This window comes from Pezoporus wallicus, unplaced genomic scaffold (assembly GCF_028554395.1).
Source record: "Pezoporus wallicus isolate ANWC-B61680 ecotype Strahan unplaced genomic scaffold, APGP_CSIRO_Pwel_v1 contig_8188, whole genome shotgun sequence".
Classification (NCBI taxonomy): Eukaryota; Metazoa; Chordata; class Aves; order Psittaciformes; family Psittacidae; genus Pezoporus; species Pezoporus wallicus.
In genome coordinates, this window is record NW_026640104.1 from 312,046 (window position 1) to 332,741 (window position 20,696).

At 43.9% G+C, this 20,696-nt stretch overlaps 2 protein-coding genes across 7 annotated transcripts in view; one reads left to right on the forward strand and one right to left on the reverse strand.

The window, feature by feature from the left end:
* CTBP2 (C-terminal binding protein 2) overlaps positions 1-1,521 on the forward strand; it is a 139,145-nt gene extending 137,624 nt beyond the window's left edge. For all 6 annotated transcript variants that reach the window (XM_057417350.1, XM_057417351.1, XM_057417352.1 and 3 more), the window contains one exon: positions 745-1,521. In XM_057417350.1, the coding sequence (XP_057273333.1) occupies positions 745-925 (181 nt within the window). In that variant the 3' untranslated portion in view covers positions 926-1,521. The remainder of the gene's footprint in view (positions 1-744) is intronic.
* Positions 1,522-3,452: 1,931 nt separating this feature from the next.
* The window catches only part of ZRANB1 (zinc finger RANBP2-type containing 1), a 48,149-nt gene continuing 30,905 nt past the window's right edge, over positions 3,453-20,696 (reverse strand). The window contains exons 6-11 of the mRNA XM_057417349.1: positions 20,090-20,161; positions 19,353-19,551; positions 14,105-14,225; positions 13,144-13,273; positions 7,568-7,797; positions 3,453-6,628 (exon numbers count right to left, since the gene is read on the reverse strand). Coding sequence (XP_057273332.1) covers positions 6,410-6,628; positions 7,568-7,797; positions 13,144-13,273; positions 14,105-14,225; positions 19,353-19,551; positions 20,090-20,161 — 971 coding nt within the window. The 3' untranslated portion in view covers positions 3,453-6,409. The remainder of the gene's footprint in view (positions 6,629-7,567; positions 7,798-13,143; positions 13,274-14,104; positions 14,226-19,352; positions 19,552-20,089; positions 20,162-20,696) is intronic.

Consider the following 20,696-nt stretch of genomic DNA (forward strand, 5'->3'; position numbering starts at 1 on the left):
CACAAGGGTGATGATGCCCTTATCCTGTGATGCCCTTTACGGCCTTAATCTCTGCCTCTGCCAGGTGCTTCATCCAGGCTCAGCTCCTCCAGAGCCATGGCCCTGGAGTCCCTGTAAGCTGGTACCTGGGATCAGCTCACCCCATCCATGGGCAGGTAGAACCTTCCTTTCCCTCCACTCTTCCCTAAGGAGATGGTGGCTGGAGGGAGCTGCTTGTGGCTGGGGCCCTCAGAGGGTTTTGGCCTTGTTGCACCCTGTCACATCTTCCCTGCGCCCAGCTGGATTCTCCTTTAGCATCATGGTTTGGACCACTCACCCTGCTCTTAGGAAGGCAAATGGACTACATCCAACCCTGCTTTCCAGCTGTGCTCTCTGGTTACGTGAGGAAGATGCAGCTCACTTTCCATGGAGGGCTAACTTACAACCAGGTGTATGTGTCCAAAGGTACTCACAGGGATGCGTGAGTAAGAGCATGCTAGCGTGTGGTGCTTCAGAGAGCATGCAGGGTTATTCCTTACCCAGTTTTACAACAGAGGCTTCTTCATGGTTCAAGAACCTGTTAGGAGGTGGAGAACAAGGTGCAGTCCTGGTGTCAGAGGGGAGGACACTCACACAGAACACAGTGGAATGGGTTTAACACTCAGCTACCCCTTGTAATTTAAAAGGAAACCAGGAATGGGATCTGCCCGTTTCCTCTGTAGTCTCTGGGATGCCCAACCTGCCTCTCTGTGTCCCCTCTCCCAGGTATCCGCCTGGGATGGTCAGTGTGGCACCAGGAGGAATACCAGCAGCTATGGAGGGCATCATTCCCGGCGGCATCCCTGTCACTCACAACCTCCCCACAGTGGCACATCCTTCCCAAGCGCCATCTCCGAACCAGCCCACAAAACACGGGGACAACAGGGAACATCCCAACGAGCAATAGCAGCTAATTTAAAAAGCACTCCATAAACTTAGGACCAAGAGACGTTGGAAAAGAAGTTATCCACGGACTAAAGGAAGCATTTGATATGAGATTTGTAACGTTCCTTTTGGACAGACGCATCATTGATGGTCCCCTGTTCCCCACAAGGCGACAGCAGGTCAATGGGGAGAAGGCCTGAAGAAGTCGCCTCAACTGAAGCGCTGAAAACTCAGATGTGATCCATGAATGAGCAACTTCTGTTCTTGTGTGTTCAGTTTCCTTCATCTGTGCATCAATCACATGAATAAAGAGAGATTCTTTCCCCCCCACCTTTAATTCATTGGGAAGGGCAGAGCTTCTGCACCAGCTTTCAAACCGCTGCGTTCAGCCATCGCTGCGGAGTTAACACGGATGTGGCTTCAGCCCTTTCCTTACTCCTGGATCTGGTTACCTCTCCCAACAGGAAGCATTAGGCCTGGCTTAAGAGGAAAAACATCCTAATAAACATAGGGCCAGTAATGGAAGTTCTCCTGCCAGGCTTAAGCTGGGATCCATGGGATGAGGAGGGCAGAAAGGGAATGGCCACTGCCCTCCTAAGCTAAAGGAAGAACCCAACAACTGCCCCATACACTGAATAAAGTAGCTGTGCATCCACCTCTGCCCTGCAATGATGCAAGACAAAAAAAAAAAAAAAGAAAAAAAAAAAAAAAAAAAAAAAAAGGAAAAAAGAAAAAAAAAAGAGAGAAGAAAGTATTAAGTTTCACACTATTTGTACTCAAATATATTTTCTCAGTTTTAAATCTGCAGCTATTTTATCAAGTGGAAAGAAAAAAAAAATGAAGTCTTGAGCTGGAAAAGGGCTCAAGAATAATGTTGCATTTCCTTATGTCTCAGGAAACACTTTTTATGGTAACTTGTCAGACTGTCTCTGAACAAACCCCCCCTTTTTTAGACATGGGTAAAAGAAGTCTTCTTTTCTTCACGTGCTATTTTATACAAGAACACTTGGACCACGTGCTATTAGATGTGACTGATTTTAACAAATCCTCTTAGATTTGTATCAACTTAGTTACATGTTATACTCATAGTCTTTTGTGAAGCATCGCCTTTTTGTTTTTAAGAGATGGCCGATGTTGAGCCCTTGTATGGGTACACTCCTGTTTCTGTGACATAACAAAATACCTGAAGCTGTCCCCAGCAACCAGAAAAGAAACCACACAACCCGATGGCTATCAGCAGTATGTTTTGTTTTAGTGTGTTACCGGTCCTGTATTTGTTTCTTGTAAAGGTGGACATTTAGCGGTCAGTGCAGTTTTCAATAAAAAAAAGTGATAAAATTCCCATCATTTCCAAGGGGTCGGAGCTCTGGTTGTGCTGTGCCCTCCTCTGGAGCTCCATAGAGAGCAGGTAAGTCCTCCTTAAGTCACTGCAGTGCTCACAAGCTTGGACAACAGGTGACCATGGTCCTTGGCTTCCAGAAGTGCCATAGGGTCTTGGCTCAAGCTTGTGGGTGCAAGTTGGTTGTAAAACTGCTACTGAGGGACTTCAGTTTCTTATCCTGACACTCAGGTGGTGCTGCTTATAAGCTGGAAAGTTCTAACCTGTGAATACTTGATATTAATCACACACAGCCTCGGTGGAAAACAGCTCAGATGGTTTCTGTTAAGGTACAAAAGCAGCTATGCCCCAAACAGCATTTTGTGCATGTACTCAAGAAATGAAGCATTAAGAAAGCACACAGGAACCCAGCTGAAAACATGCCCAAGAAGGGCTGAGGCTTTGAGCCTTGCTACAGAAATACCTGCTCTTCTGATTCCACATTGCATCCATGCCAGCAGACAGGGAGCTAGAGGAGACTGAAACAATACTGAAACCAAGGAGTGTCCAGGGTACAAAACTGTGTATTGTTTGCTTTAAATTAAACTGAAAACTAAAATACCAGCTTCACACACTAAAAATGAGGTCACCTTCTACAGATGAGTGACCACTTTGTGTCAGCAAGGAACAGCACATCAGTGATGACCCATGAACCTAGGAGACATCCTGAGGACACAAGAGGTTAGTTAGAGAGAAGGGGTTTGGGAAATGCTAAAATGATGGTGCAAACCAAGAGGACAAAGTTCAACTGATGTTAAGTTTTAGGGTTGTTTCAAACCAGCTGTGGTATTTTGATTTAGGTTTAACCTGAGAGATTGAGATGATCTCTCAGGCAGAAGCTCTTCCCTGTGAGGGTGCTGAGGCGCTGGCACAGGGTGCCCAGAGAAGCTGTGGCTGCCCCATCCCTGGCAGTGTTCAAGGCCAGGTTGGACACAGGGGCTTGGAGCAAGCTGCTCTAGTGGAAGGTGTCCCTGCCCGTGGCAGGGGTTGGAACTGGATGAGCTTTAAGGTCCCTTCCAACCCAAACCAGTCTGGGGTTCTGTGAAAAGTGGAAAAATGGGAAAGCAGCACTTAATAAGGGTCTCCACATGCACACAAACCCGTTTCGTTAATGGAGTAAAGACACACTAGTAACGTTTGCCATAAGCCATGCAGCAGCACTGTGGAAGAATCAGAATTACTAAATTTTAATAGATTAAAACCAAAAGAAATACAGGGATTTCCACTGAGGAATTCGTAAATAAAATCAGGGAAAAGAAAATCAACCAGCTGTAAAGGAGGTAGCAATGAAAAGCCAAGTTCTGTGCTAGGAAAGCATGTGCAATAGTACGAGGAAAGTAACACTGAGGAACCCAATTTGATGTGTATGTACTTGGCCAAGAGAGCAGAACTTGCCAGCAAGCTGCAAGGTAGCATCTGCAAATTAATCTGGTATCTATTACCCCTCAAGACTGTAATTCAAGGAGAGAACCCATTAATGTACATCAACGGTCGTGCTAGCACAAAGCAGGGGTTTGCATCTCTTTAATCTACAGGTACATGAGGTTTGGATTACTTTGATTCTGTAAAAGACACTTCACCAGTTCCAAAATGGCCTGTGAAGCGTGTTAAACCTGAACAGACCATTTTACAGCACATCAGAACAAAACAATAATGATCAAGGAAGCCAAGAGCTCTGAAGTACCAGGACTTGTCCTCTCAGATCAGAAACAGGCGAGCGTGGTGCATGCTTTCAGATAGAGCTGGACTGGCTGCACGGTGAACTTCTGCTTGATGCGGCGTTGGATGGGGACGGGGATGGTTGGGCCACAACACAGGTGCCCACACACAGCAACAGGAGGTAAGGAGAGGTGTGCTCATTGAATTGGCTCAAGGTAGGCTTTCACATTGGTTGCTCTCCCCATGTTACAAGGAAGATCCACTTCCTTCAACAGAACAGTACTACAGAAAGCAAAGGGTGGGTGGGATGTTAACACTGCACAGTGTTTTGCGTACCCCTCGAAGGAGCCTACTGAAGGCAGGAGCTGCTCCTGCTGTCCATTCAAATGGTCTGCCCAGGGAAGCTGCTCCTGGGTAAGCTCAGATCTGAATTCACAGTGATCTGGCTCCTGAGTAAGAACTAAAGCTGACGTGCTTAAGTCCTGACCTAGAAGGACCTCCACAGCCTCGCACTGGGCTGTGCCACAACACCATCAGCTCAGATCACAGGAATTCTCATCCCAGCTTACTCCACGTTCAGCTCCCCTGACAGAAACTCTGCATCCTCAGCTAGACAAAGTGTAAAGGGATTTCGGTGCAAGGGAAGAAAAAGGATGAAATAAAAATATACCAATTTAGAAAGCAAACTTCAAACAGGACCATAAGCTGGTGAGGAACCTCTTTAGTATCTGCGGTTCTGTTCAGCTCGGGCAGATCACACGTACATCGCAGATAAGCATGCATTCTTCAACCTGAAAACTTGTGCATGCACCCATCAGAGGAGATCTAATGGCCAAAAATAAAAGAGGTGAAGACATTTCATCATAAACCAAAAGGGAATCTGTGATGGGACAATTGCTAAGTTAATACAGTACTTCATTCTCTCTATACTTTTGGTGTCATCACCAAGTTTCTGTCAGAGTTGTGCACATTTCAACACCATCTAAGCAGCATTTGGAAGAAAAAGCAGCAAGTTCCTCAGGGTTTCCATAGCTCTGAACTACATAAAAATAGGTGCTATGGGGCTTCTTTCCAAATTCTAAATGAAAACAAATCTCAGCTACGGCAAAATTCCTTAGTCAACCACCACACCATCCAAAGTGCTTTTCAAGCCAACCTGAATTGCACTACGTAAAAACTGGCATTAACCTTTAGTGTTGGAAGTGAGATTTTTAGATCAGCTTTATCCATTACAGGTTACATGGCTAAAGTTATCAAATATAATAAAATTTCTACTTGGAGAATATACTCTGAACTTACAGTCTTAGGAACTTACAGAAGTTTAAGTATGGCCACATCAATCAACATGCAAGAAATTCCCAGGTTTACAGGCTGAGAAATATATAACACAGTGCTTTTAAAAACAACTTTTTAGCATAGATTCGTCTTTTTAATCAGAACTGCCAAGTGTGTTCTCATCACTACATTTCCTGACCAAGGAGTAACCCTTTAGAAAGGTGTTCTTTCATTTGCAGCAATGTCTATGTTGGTGAGTGAAGAAATGATTATATGAGAAAGAGTTTGTATCACAGCAAGATGGAGTTCTGGCAACATGAAACTCAACTCGTGTCCGAGTTCTCCAATTTCACATATTTATGTTTAGTGTATGCTTACTAGAATCAAATCCCCATATTTTAGGTCACTTCTCTGAATAAATATTCTTAGGTATACTGAAAGGAACCTACTCACTATTAGAAGTTAAAAATAAAAGCAAATAAAAGAGAAACCCAAACCAAAACCTTTTTCAGGAGACAAATCATTTCACTCAAGGAAAAATTTAGCTTCTCTTCCAGTTTGTTCCGTAGAGTTTTATTATATGGGCACAGCAGTAACTAAGGGATTAGTAAAGTAATGAATGGATTTTTGCTTATGTCTTGCTGTGGAGATTTTGTGCAAACCAAAAAGAGAAAACCTCACCGTCTGACCTGGGCACGAGTGAGATTTCACATCAAAGGGCCTGGCAAAGGAAATGGGTCAGAGTAGCTAAAAGGTGATGCAGAATACCAAGTTCTACTGCAAAAGAACCTTGGAAGGAAGAGATCCATCTATAACATGTGCTTTCCTAAGTGCCCTTCTTCGCAAGATTTCGTCGCAATGATTAAGATGCTGGTATACTCTTCCTATTACACAACCTCTTACACAACCACATGCGGGACATTTATAGACAGATTTACAATCAGAAAGAAAAAGGTTTCTTTCTTTTCCATCTTGATAATAAAATTAGGTGGGTTTTGTTTCTATACAAACTGTAGTCCAGCCCATTTTGCTCTCTTCACGCAGCAGATGAGCTTTAGACTCTCTCCGTGCTGGTTAGAAAAATCCTTTCCAGCACTTTTCCCCTAGAATGGGGTCGTTCCACAATGAACTGCTAGAGCACAATGCTAACTCCGGCTCAGACACCCTGTGCTGGTCGCTTTCTGTTCCATTTCTTCATTCATCATCATCATCCTCATCTTCCTCGCCATCGGAAAGGGATGTACACGGGCGGATCTGTCGGTAGCGATCGAGCCACTTCTCCACCATCTGGGTGACCAGCGGATGGTTGCGCCTGCGAGAGCTTTTCTGCATTGCCACGAGGACCCCTCCTTCTGTCACACAGCAGTCCAGCCACTCCCGAAGCAGCTTTTCCTGCTGCTCCTCATTCCCTATCTTTGGGGGAGAGAAAACAGATTGAGGCTTGAAACATCAAAACCAGCTTCAAGAGAGCCACCTGCGATACTCTGATATACCCAGGCCAAGGAGGGGAGCAATGTGGCTCCTTTTCAAAGCTTAGCAAACCACTGCAGCCAAGAGTCGGAGCCAAACACTGATGCACGCTGTGTTTTAACCAAAATGTGAGGGTTCTGCACATGTTCTCCAGCTTTTCTTCCCTTCTAAATCCTTCACAGTGTGTTCCCAATACAGCCTTCCTATATTTAAGCTAATTATTTATGGTAGGCACCACAGGAGGGTAAGTCCTAAAAGCCTTCTGGCTTTACAAAGCAGTGTTTGGGGGCCTAACGGTTCTTGACATGAAAGCCTCCCTCTTGTAAGACATAGTAAATCTGGGAATTACTAAAAAATACCCCTCTCTAGACATAAACTCCATATTCTTTCTCCTTTAACTACAGGATAATGCAATAACTTCGTGTTTTCCAACCCTCCCTTCCCCCACGCACACACTTCACTGAAGCGTGTTCACTATCTTTATAGTTATTCAAGAAGAAATGAGTTGAACTGCATTAGAAAGAGGTAGAAGAGGCTGTTATTACTGGCCTATATTTGTGCTGCATCCTTTTAAGGAAAAAAAGTCTATTTTAGTCTCACATTAGTGAGAGAATCCTTATTTCTGGATCCTCTTCACTTGTATTCACATGCACTGAAGTTACATTCAATTTCCAGAGCTATAAATGAGCAAATTAGTGGGAAATATCTTTCAGAATCCCCTCAAATGATGGCGAAGTATCAAACAAACAGAACCACACACTCTCTGTAGTTCTCTGAACTGCAGAGCCCTGTGGGGCTACAGACATTGCTAAGGCCATAGTTTCATAAGCACCCATGACAAAGGCTACCAGCCCCTGTGGTACTTCTAAGGTTACTTCTTACCTCTTGAGCAGAAAGGAAGTGAATGTGCAATAATTTCCTCTCGCTGTCCACTAAGGGTAGAAAAGTAACAGTAACATCGTCGTCAGTGTTCAAGTTAGCACCAGCACCACGATTGCCATAACCATCGTTCTCCATGGCAACCAGAGCAGAGAAATGGCCCCTTGTGTAGCCCAGAGCAATAGGACTTTTCCAACAAAAACTCTGTTCCCATAACAAAGGCAAATACACACCTATGAGAAATTAAAAGAAAGGGTGAGATTCAGAACTGCAGCATTCAACAGTGAGTAATTCTCATACAAAACTTTTGCTTTTGGCTAAAAGCAGCAAGTTACAAACACTTGGGGGACCCTAACACAAGAGGGACGTGGAGCTGTTGGAGTGACTGCAGAGGAGGCCACGGAGATGCTGCGAGGGCTGAAGCAGCTCTGCTCTGGAGCCAGGCTGAGAGAGCTGGGCTGGGTCAGCCTGGAGAAGAGAAGGCTCCTGAAGGGGAGACCTCAGAGCAGCTCCAGTGCCTGAAGGGGCTGCAGGAAAGCTGGAGAGGGGCTTTGGACAAGGGCCTGTAGGGACAGGACAAGGGGAATGGCTTTAACCTGCCAGAGGGGAGACTGAGATGAGCTCTTGGGCAGAAGCTCTTCCCTGGGAGGGTGCTGAGGCGCTGGCACAGGGTGCCCAGAGAAGCTGTGGCTGCCCCATCCCTGGCAGTGTTCAAGGCCAGGTTGGACACAGGGGCTTGGAGCAAGCTGCTCTAGTGGAAGGTGTCCCTGCCCGTGGCAGGGGTTGGAGCTGGGTGAGCTTTAAGGTCCCTTCCAACACAAACCAGGCTGGGATTTAAAGCATACTTGGTTTGGTCAACACTCATACAGGTCACACTTTACAGTACAGCTCATTATTATGAGGTTAACATGAGATTAGTAAAGTATCTCCACAACAGTACAAGTATAGACATCAAAGCCATTACAATTCCAACCGCTAACCCATTCCCTAAAATCTGTAGTATAGTGATGAACAAAACACAAGGGTAGAAAAGCAGTCTTATATTTGGCAACTCTTCTTAAAAAGAAAGATGTATAATGAAAAAGGAATGAGATTGTGGATCACAGAAATGAAAGCTCAGGCAGCTGTCTATTTTTACCAGAACACAAATTCCACCATCTGCTTACAAAACTTATTATTAAAATAAGTTACTGCACTGAATGCTATTCAGCCTCTAAGCATGTGGCTCATCCCAGAGACAACAGGACTTCTTACAAACGCTGTATTCACAGATTAAATTAAGCCACATCAATTCTCATCTCTAGCCTCCATAAATAACTGAAGAGCACACCAAAAGCTAAGACTGTTTTACTCAGACCACTGATGTCACTGACTCTGGAAGAAACTGCACTTTTCCTCCTCATTTTCAGCAGTAAAGACAGTAATTTCCATGAAGTCTCAAAACTCACAATCCTTTCTTCTAGGAACAGAACTAGTTCTTGGTGTGTTCTGCTGCAAGACAGCTTCAGCAGGAGCAGTCCTTACCTTGTGACAGCTTAAAAATAGCCACGCATAAACTTAAGTGCACATGTAGCATAGCAACCTCTCCTCGTACAGCTGCTGCCAGCAAGTTGGGAACAGGCACTGCAGCAAAACAAGGCACTTCACTTCTCCTCCAGCATCCATGGAGATGGAAGGGCAGCGCTAAAATGGAAATCTCAAGCAGGGGGGCTGGTCTGGGGTTTTATTTAAGTTTAGAACTTATTTTGCTGAAATAAAAATTAGTGGGGGCTAGTGATAAGTATTTGTCCCCTGTTCTTGAACTGGTAATCAAGAAACATCTAAAAGTCTATTTCTTTTAGATTAAGGTTCACACAAGTTTTTACACCATCCAGATCCAGGAACAAACCCATTTAATGCCTTCTCGGTGCTTCCTTCCTCCCATTCCCATTACAGTGACATCTCACTGTAATCCAGTGCTAAACACTGGATGCAGAAGGGGTAAGTGTTAACTAGAACATTTCAAGCCTTTACATTTAGGGAAAGGACCAAACATCTGGTCAAAATCCAAAGTTACGCTGGAGACAACACACTAACAGTCAAATGTAATGAAAACCACCTCAATTCCCGGCAATTCATTCTGCAGGCACACTCAGAGAAGCAACTTCATAAACATTTTTCCCATCTTCAGCATCAAACATCAGCAAAACGATCAAGCAGCAAGGGTTGGAAACAAATTCATTTATACTATACGCTTCATTTTAATATGACTGTGTTTTCTATATACATGTTTGTTAGCTTACTGAGGCCTTTCAGAACCGAGGGCATCAGCACCCTCAAGACGACCACTTATCCCTCCTCTTCAAAAACTTACAATCACAGAATCCCAGCCTGGTTTGTGTTGGAAGGGACCTTAAAGCTCATCCAGTTCCAACCCCTGCCACGGGCAGGGACACCTTCCACTAGAGCAGCTTGCTCCAAGCCCCTGTGTCCAGCCTGGCCTTGAACACTGCCAGGGATGGGGCAGCCACAGCTTCTCTGGGCACCCTGTGCCAGCGCCTCAGCACCCTCACAGGGAAGAGCTTCTGCCTAAGAGCTCATCTCAGTCTCCCCTCTGTCAGGTTAAAGCCACTCCCCTTGTCCTGTCCCTACAGGCTCTTGTCCAAAGCCCCTCTCCAGGTTTCTTGTAGCCCCTTTAGGCACTGGATGACTGTTATAAAGGCTTCCCTGAGCCTTCTCTTTTCCAGGCTGAACAAGCCCAAGAACCCCCAGTCTCTCTTTCCTCTTTCTTTCTTGGTCAGTATGATCTCAAACAGTGACCGGGTGCAAGCCAAAGAAGCCCAAGCACTCCTCCAACCTTCACTAAGGGGCACGTGCTAAGCAAAGCTCACACACAAGCCCAGAACAGCAAGCCTTGGACTATTTACAGTAGGCTTGTCTTGGCAGCACACACTACTCTGAGCCTGGTGGCTGTCTGGTTTCAGCTGTGCTGCTGAATTAGCACAACATTAACCACAGAAATGTGGCTGGACAGGGACAGAACTCCAGGTAATGTGACACAGGACTCCCTGGTTCACCTGCTCACAGTGGTGTGTGTTCCCAGGGATGGATGGAAGCAGCCTGTGACAAGCAATCACAAGTCAAATATTTGTCAGGCTGAATTCCTGGAAACCCACATCTAGGAAAAGGTTGTTCCACAGAGCAAGGAAACAATCCCAGCATATCCAGGCCATGTAACACTTGTCTGCCTCAAAGGCCAACCTATGAAATAAAACCATTTCACAACCACTCAGCCTTTGAATTAAAAGCAATGCAAACTTGAAGTGTCAGTTCTATATCACATGAATAACTGCTCCTTCCCAGCCTGTCCCTTCATCAGCTCAAATAGAAGAAAACTGTCACGTGTAACTACAAAACCTACCAAATTTTTACACTCTTCAACAAAGTATTTCATTTCCTCACATGTAAATTTAGGGCAGTGACAAAACTTGGAAGTCAAACAGCTTCTCAGGTTATAACAGGTTACACATTTGACATTAACTCCACAGATTGGAATTCTTCTGTACATAATGGGTTTGCCTTCTTCCAAAGTTAGCATGTTTTTTTAACACCAGAAAAATAGATGTTTTAGATAGATAATAGACAGCAGATAGAAATAGATAGATAATAGAATAGAAAAATAGATAGTAGAAGTCCTCTACTAATGTGTAAATCACAGTGATGCACTGGTGAAAACACCTGTAGGACAGTCATGAAACAGATAATACTCAAAGCCAGGAAGATGAACTATGGGCAAAGCAAGCACCCAAACACCCTATAACACAGCTTAACTTCAGGCACTAGAACTGCTCTCAGGTCTCCCCTTCAGGAGCCTTCTCTTCTCCAGGCTGACCCAGCCCAGCTCTCCCAGCCTGGCTCCAGAGCAGAGCTGCTCCAGCCCTCGCAGCATCTCTGTGGCCTCCTCTGCACTCACTCCAACAGCTCCACGTCCCTCTTGTGCTGCTGCCCCAGAGCTGGATCAGGACTGCAGGGGGGTCTCCCCAGAGAGCAGCAGAGGGGCAGGATCCCCTCCCTGAGCTGCTGCTCACGCTGTGGGGGTGCAGCCCAGCACACAGGTGGGGGTTCAAGCATCTAATACAGAGTAAAATCACCCAAACACATATTTAACATGCAAAATAGAACACACGTCTTCTACAAACATACATTTAAGGAAAACTGGACTGAGTTAGATCTTTGTATTTATGTTATGGATAGTTGGGCTGTTTGCTCAAAAAACTGGGAGGAGAAATGGTCAGAAAGAACCTGATCAAGCTATGCAAAATTATAGCACTACTTCAGAAACAGGTCAGTATCACACTTGCTGTAAAGTGTGAACTACTGGAACACATAAATTTTTATGACTTCATTTTAACTACATCATGGAATTCACCTTTTTTTTTGCAGAAAGTGAGATTTATGTAGAACCCTACGATGGTTTGTGTTGGAAGGGACCTTAAAGCTCATCAAGCTCCAACCCCTGCCATGGGCAGGGACACCTTCCACTAGAGCAGCTTGCTCCAAGCCCCTGTGTCCAACCTGGCCTTGAACACTGCCAGGGATGGGGCAGCCACAGCTTCCCTGGGCACCCTGTGCCAGCGCCTCAGCACCCTCACAGGGAAGAGCTTCTGCCTAAGAGCTCATCTCAGTCTCCCCTCTGTCAAGTTAAAGCCGTTCCCCTTGTTCTATCACTACATGCCTTTGTCAAAAGTCTCTCCTAACTAAATTACCTATTATTTTACCTCATATAACTGTTGCTAGAGCATTTATGAACAGAATTCCCTCCTTCTCAGCCCCTATAGTGTACATTCAATTTTCCATCTCTTACTTTAATCAACTACCAAAAAACCCTTCATCTTTATCATTCTCTACCCTACTTTACCTTCTCTACCCTTCTTGCCCCTTGTTTTAAGGGTGGCTACTTTTCGCTGCTCTTAAGGGCCACTTCACCGTCACCTCCCACACTGCTGTGGAGTGATGAGACACTGCCCTTCACCCTGGAAATGACAGCCAGCAGGTACCACCATCTCTCTGGTGAGAAAGTTGTCAGTGCAAAGTCCTTCTGCCTGCCTCACTCCCAGCTTTATGAGCCTCCTTCAGGAAATGCTTAATGCAGTGTAGTTTCCAGAATCATACAATCACAGAACAGTTTGTGTTGGAAAGGACCTTAAGATCATCCAGTTCCAACTCCCTGCCATGAACATTTACAGCCACTAGTACCACAACAGAATGGCATTTGAAATCTCATTCAAAGCTCTTGTGTCATACAGCAGACAATTTTTGATATGTTTTTCACAATCACAGCATTTTATATAAATTATAGACTAATAGCATGTTGAGTGGAAGTCAAAACACATTTTTACTCTGCCTACAGGCAGCATTCCCACTATACAATGAAAACCTGCAAGTCTGAAGGGACTGTTTTGTTCTTTTTAATAGCTAATGAATATTACCTGCAACAGAATCCCATTCTGTTCCACTCAGTTGCTTAATGCCACTCTCCTTTCAACTTCCTTTATGATTTATAGTTCTTTTAAAGGGGAATTTGAAACCAAAAAGCTTACCTTGAAAGCGGGTATATCCTAATGTTTCTCCTCGGAAACTCTTATAGTATTTTACTCCATAAACTATAATTGGTCTTCTAAGAATATGTGCAAGTACAAAAATGTGTGTCTGCTCCAAACTCGCTCCAGGCTGAAGCAAACACAAAGAAAAGACATTACTTGAAACAGAACTTATCTTTTACTTTGAAATACAGGCTCCAATTTGAGATAGAAAATGCTTTTAAGAGAGATGCAACTTTGACAGGGAAAATGAAAGACTGGAAGACTATTACATATCAGTTAGAAAAAAGCAAAAACATTGCAGCTTGCACAGGAACTTAATCTGTCAGTAGTAATTATTTGTCCCATTGCCCAGATTCAATCTAATGTATTTAATTCCCCAGTTAGATGTGAAATTCTATGTAATGCAATAGTAAAGATAACAGTAATTCACTCAGAGGACAGGTTAAGGGAAATAACCTTTTGATGACAGGAAAAGAGCACATCCAAAACCAATCACAAGAAAAAAGCACTAAAATCATGGTTATACGTAAAAGGAGGACTAAAAATATCCCAACATTTGGAAGCTTACAGGAATGTAAATCTCCTTTTGGAGGAGAATGTAATATAGCAGCTTGCTGAAGTTTAAGCAGTGTAAGCTTAGATTTGAAGGAATGTTCTAATAGTAAGTGTGTAGGAACTAGGATCAGAACACAAAACAGATAACTCTGTATCTGTTTATTCTATACTGACACCAGAAGACCCATACTTTGTACTGTACTGCTTAATGGTAAGCTCCAAAACCAGGATTTTAAATGAAGCTTTCCATCCTGGCAGAAGAGTCTACCCAGTCATGCTTTAACATTGCTGGCTTAAGAGGAATTCTTTCTTATTACATGAAGAACAATTCAAGTTGTTAGAATTTCTCTTCAGAGATTAAAACAGCCCATCTAACAGCCATCTTCTGAAGCAGTTTTCATACCTGACTCGCAAGAGAGAGTATGAATGCCCAATCTTCCTGCCACTGTTCCTCTCGCAATGAGAAATGTAAACCAAAGCTTTGGGAATACCACGATTCCCACTCTTTCCAGCGTGTGTAGAACCTGAAAAGTTAGGGAGAGAGAAAAAGGGTACAGAAAAATAATTACTCAGTCACCATATACATGTGATAGCAATACTCAACCCTTGTAATCCTTTATCCCAAGTCCATAAAGAAGAGGGAAAGAAAGAGAGCGTATATGTCAGGAAAACTGGATTGTTTTATTTTTAACCTTCAGGAGACTCCACTTGGTAATTCTCATTGAAGAAATCACTTGGGGTCACAATGCCTACAGCAAACACACTGCAATAGATGCCAGCTCCTAACAGGCTTCTGGCTAGTTTGGTACTCCTCGTAATAGGTCTTTTGAAGCCTTATTTAGGCTTATGTAAGTGTTGATGCACAGGGAACATAACTCAGATGCCCTATTTCACATAAGAGGAACTGCTTATTCTGCTCACACAAACAGTACAAGTACTTTCTATTGCTGACCATATCATGAGCCAGTTAACTCCAAAGTACTCATGTAAATGCTCCGTTCCTGGCAGTGCTCAAGGCCAGGCTGGACAGAGCCTTGGGCGACATGGTCTAGCATGAGGCATCCCTGCCCGTGGCAGGGGTTTGGAACTGAATGATCTTAAGGTCCTTTCCAACCCAAGCCATTCTAGGATTCTATCAACTTCAAACATGGTTTGAAGGCCGAAGCCGGTTTATATCAGGTTTTGGAGCAAAGAGCATGGTCATTTCACATCATATGGAACAGTTATAAAGCAGCATAAATAAGAAACGATATAGCAAACGGGATTGATCAGGTTTAGACTGATTAAAGTCACAAGACTTCTAGATTTCAGTTAAAATTATCATTTTTGTACACTAGCTTAGTCCCAGTGTTTTATATTCCTTAATCAATTCCAAAGAAAAATAACCTACACATTAAAAAGCAGCTTCTGGCTTTCTAGAGTTTTAAACTCAGGCTGATCACTGCACTATAGAAAGGCCACAACTTCACACTGGGAACATGGATTTAGTGAAGAGTGCTAAGCCAACTCGGAAACAATGGCCTTTACTGTGAACACAAAGAAACCATTCTGAAGTTCAGCTTATTAAAGAAAGTCATTGAAATGAACTCATTTAATTAAAATCTGACAAAATTAACAAGCAGGGAGTGTGTGTGGAAAAAACCTTTCCTCTGCTTTCAGTAAAGATGTTATTATCCTAAAACCCTGGCGCATGGAACAGCCATCACCAACCAGGTTGGCTTCCCAAGTAGAACTCAAACCTCTGCATGGCTTAAAAGACCCATTAGTAAGACATTTTGACAGGTCTATGTGCTCACTCACTGTAATTCATCCACAGGGAATCTTCTGGATCCACATTCCAGTTCCTAGCCAAATACATCAACTGCTTCCCTCTTTGCAGCTGAGAGTTATCTTGCCTGTTTCCCCCAGGAAATCTCTAAGCAAACACCTTGTGCTAAATGAATCAAATGTCAGGTCTCCTGAAAGGAGGACACAGAGAGCAAGAGCACACAAGGAAAAAAGGAAAAGACAATGGAAGAACTGAAGAAAAAGCCCAAAAGAACTACTGTGAAAACATAATCCTAAAGAAGTTTCTTCTTTGAGTTAGTCAGCCATAGACACAGTTACCTACAGATGTTCACAGCCTTGCAGACACAAGTCACAGCTCAAGGTTTTAATCTCATTTAAAAGAGAGTTTTCAGGTTTAACACAAGTGAACCGAATGCATCTGTAATGAAGAAAATGTAAAATCTGAAAGCCAGCTTGGGGCATGTGCCTCTTCTCCACCAGAAGCTAATGGCAGAATACAAAAAGGGACAAAGAACACACTTATGCATAAACTAAAGTAGTGTAGTGATTTCAAAGGTGAGTTGGAAAAGGCTCCACAGACCAGAGCCCCTGGGAACTGCACTACTGAGCTTCCTCTGGGTACCAGACACTGGAATGTCTCTAGAAAATAGATTCTCCTTTGTTCAGCATCTAAACAAAAGTAACAAAAAGCAGCCAAACGAGGTACATGAATGTTCTGTGTCTGACTATAAAAAAAAAACATTTTTAAGCATCTTGTGAAGGCTTTGAAGATCAATTCCACAAGATGAAAGTCAAAGCATACTCTTGTTGAGACTAGTGACTGCATTTAAGAGCCTATTCCTTCAACACCTATGATTCAAGCTAGTGATGATAATATCACTTCCTATCTGCTACATGTCCAAGCCCACAAAATTAGAAGTAAACGGATCATCCCATATGGAATCTATACAGCAAGTACAGGATGCACAGGATGATCAGTGCCCCATCCCTGGCAGTGCTAAAGGCCAGGCTGGACACAGGGGCTTCAAGCAACCCACTCTAGTGGAAGGTGTCCCTGCCTGCGGCAGGGGGCTGGAACTGGATGAGCTTTAAGGTCCTTTCCAAGACCAACCATTCTAGGATTCTGTGAGTCCATGAACTCACAACAGAACTTAAAGACTTCTCACACCTTCAATCCGGACTTTTTGAAAGGAACTGACTTGAGTCTGTTCCTGGTATCAACACCAACATGTCAGCTGATTCTTCAACAATTCCCATCACTAACAGCCTCTGCAGACAGAGCAGATGTTATAAAGGATGTAGCTCTATAGACATCTGTATTAAAACCTGCACTAATACTTCCAATGGCAAGCCAGCAAACAAGCTTATCCAGACAGGAGGTAGGCAACTGTATTCAAACAACTATACAGGAAAAAATAAATCTGTTTAAAAAAGGCCTGTGCTACCAACAAAGATAAAGTAAATTCAGAGTAAAATGCAAATTCTGTCTAGACCATGAACTAAAAAGCTTACCTAGATTTAACACACGCTAAATAATGAGGATTATGTTAGATACAGCAGTAAGCCAACAACAGTTAACACTAACAATTTGAAAGATTGGTTTAAATCTCCATAGTTTGCAGCATGTTTTTAGATACCACACTTGGTTCTGTTACCATAAAGAACAAAACCTGATCTATCATAAATTTCTGTTCTGTCTGCAGAGGAATTGCTTGTGATGCCAGGGACATTCCTGCCTGGTTGAGATGTGTGCTCCACTCTGAACAGCTTTGAAATAGTGACAGATTCATTTAGATTCTCAGGAGAATTGTTACTAAAGCACCACTTCTTTGAATCCAGCTCTGGGTGCTAATCTGGGGAGTTTTCTCCAAACAGCAGGTAGCTGGGAACAGCAATCACAAAAGCTACTCCTGCACTGCACATAGAGCCAGTCCTCTTGCTCTTTCTCTAGTATATCTGCTGATAGTGTTTCTCTTGTCTTCAACTATAACCACAGAGTATTCTGGGTTGGAAGGGACCTTAAAGCTCATCCAGTTCCAACCTCCTGCTACAGGCAGGGGCACCTTCCACTAGAGCAGCTTGCTCCAAGGCCTGTCCTACCTGGCCTTGAACACTGCCAGGGATGGGGCAGCCACAGCTTCTCTGGGCACCCTGTGCCAGCACCTCAGCACCCTCACAGGGAAGAGCTTGTGCCTAAGAGCTCATCTCAGTCTCCCCTCTGGCAGGTTAAAGCCACTCCCCTTGGCCTGTCCCTACAGGCCCTTGTCCAAAGCTCCTCTCTGGGTTTCATCGAGCCCCTTTAGGCACTGGAGCTGCTCTCAGGTCTCCCCTTCAGGAGTCTTCTCTTCTCCAGGCTGACCCAGCCCAGCTCTCTCAGCCTGGCTCCAGAGCAGAGCTGCTCCAGCCCTCACAGCATCTCCAAGGCCTCCTCTGGACTCACTTGGCATAAGAACATAAGAAAACCAAACCACCTGTCTCTCACATTATTACAGAATCACAGAATCCTAAGGGTTGGAAGGGACCTCAAAAGATCATCTAGTCCAACCCTCCTGCAAGAGCAGGGTAACCTAGAGTACATCACACAGGAACTTGTCCAAGTGGGCTTTAAATATCTCCAACGTAGGAGACTCCACAACCCCCCTGGGCAACCTGTTCCAGTGCTCTGTCACTCTCACAGTAAAGAAATTTTTCCTGATGTTCCCATGGAAACTCCTATGCTCCAGTTTACACCCATTGCCCCTTGTCCTATCACTGGACATCACTGAAAAAAAACCAGCTCCATCATCCTGACACTCGCCCTTTACATATTTGTAAACATTGATGAGGTCACCCCTCAGTCTCCTCTTCTCCAAGCTGAAGAGTCCCAGCTCCCTCAGCCTCTCCTCATAAGAGAGATGTTCCATTCCCTTAATCACCTTTGTAGCTCTGCGCTGGACTCTTTCAAGCAATTCCCTGTCCTTCTTGAACTGTGGGGCCCAGAACTGGACACAATATTCCAGATGCGGCCTCACCAAGGCGGAGTAGAGGGGGAGGAGAACCTCTCTCTATTAGTCCTTATCAAACTCTTCCCTTAGTCCCATTACACACTTGAGAGCTGCTGGATACCTCTGGGGGTCCAACGGCAGGAATTTTTCCTCCAGCAGAGGCAAATCACAGCACTGGACTAAAGAAGGTCACCAACAAAGTTGTTTTACAGAACAATAATTTAATTCCATGGCCACGTGACAGCAGCAGTTAAATGTCAATGCTCTGTGCTTTTCTGCCATTATTACAGCAGACAGAAGAACAACAAAAAGAGCAACACCAAATAAAGCTGTAACTAAGCAGATGGAATGAAAATACTGGAAAAGTTTAGGCAGGAATAAAAGGCTATCTACTATTAACAATCTTCTGCAAAGCTTCCCCCAGGGCATGACACGTGCATGATTTACATTGCGAGTATAAGGAAATTCCAATCTTAATAATTGTGATTAGTGCACTCTTGACAAGTACAAAATGTTTTACTCTGGTTTAAATTCTATTTGCTGAATCATAGAATGGTTTGGGTTGGGAAGGACCTTAAGATCATCCAGTTCCGGCCCCCTACCATGGGCAGGGATGCCTTCCACTAGACCCGGTTGCTCCAAGCCCCATCCAACTTCTTCCTTATATCACACACTGCTGTCACCAAGTTCAGAACATCCAAGTTTCCAGTGCTCTCATTTAGAAACAAGCTACATCTACATTACTACATGAATCACACTGTGACTCAATGTCTGAGGTAAACTGGGCAGTGGTGGTGGTGTTCCTTTGTAATATTGTACTGCTACCAATTCCTGTGCTACGCAGGAAGCTGCCTTTAAAGCTGACACATCACCACTCACCAATGTGAACAGTCGTGTAAACTGTCGTGAAGAGCCTTCCGCAGCACTGAGTCCTTGTCGTAGATGCCCCACGTGGCCTGCAGCACTGAATCAAGCAGGCAGTCCCCTGCAGTGCGGTTCCAAAGTGCGTATAACCGGCTGTCCAAGCGCGTACCCAGCTCCAGCGACCAGTTAATAATGGGAGATTCCTCTTCTAGCTCTGCAACGTGACAAGACCCTCTCTTAAAACCTATATGCATTTGAACTCTCAGTGAATATAAGCACTCAACAAATTACCCATTTACAGTCATTAAACTTAAATTTTCCTTCCTACTACAAAAATACTACAATGGTTAAAGGCATTCCTTGGGCTAAATACTGTTTAGAAAAGAAGGCAAAAGCCCCAAAACCAAACCGCAGCCTTAAGCAAAGCATCATGTCATTTGTTTGAGGGCTGTTATTGAACTGGAAAGATTTGTTAGCATCTTCAAAATGTAAAAGCTTAAAACTAAAGCTTTAAAGATCTTTCCAATTCAAAGATATACTACAAACATAATTTACACAGGCTCCATTCTCTCTCTGCCTCATAAATAGCCTGTAAGTATTAAATAAGTCCAGAGTGAAGACAAAATTGAAAGCATCAAATCTACATTTAAAGCAAATTGAGGCAACAAAGTCACACACACTGAGGTTTTTTTAGTAACAGAGATCTCTATTGCAAAGCAAGGAGGGCTTCGAGCTGTTCTCAGAGCACTTACCTTTCTGAACGTCTCTATCAAGTACTTCGTCAAATAGCTTTTCTTGGACTGTGGGTGGCAAGTCTTCAATGTCTGGAAAATAGAAAGCAAATACAAAAGTCACTTCATGTTACTATAAAAGAGGCACATTACCAGCTGATGCTCAGGGGAACTTATGCAACAGCTTGCACCCTATCATCCCTAATGCCTCCTCTGAAAAGCTGCTATTATTTCAGACCTGTCACTTGTGAACACAGGCTTCAGAGAGCACACTGAAGTAGAACTGTACCTCAGACTGACTGTCGTACCTTTTATGCAGAAAGGATGGGCACAGCACACATAGGACAAGAATGGAGTTCTCTGAAGGAGGAAGCAGAGAACCACTTGGAGGTGGAAAAAGAAGTATTTTCAACCCTACTATATTTAGGACAGCTTCAATCCTAAACACTAGTTTTCCACCCATCTGAATGGCTTCCCCTCCCTGGGAAGAGGAGGACAGGCAGAGCTTGCCAACAGCCTTGTTCTTGGACAGAACATACACTTCCTGAGGCACTTCACACAGACTTCAATGGAACACTTCAGAGAACCCCAATGGTTTACAGGCCACAGCTTGCAGGTTAGAAAACAA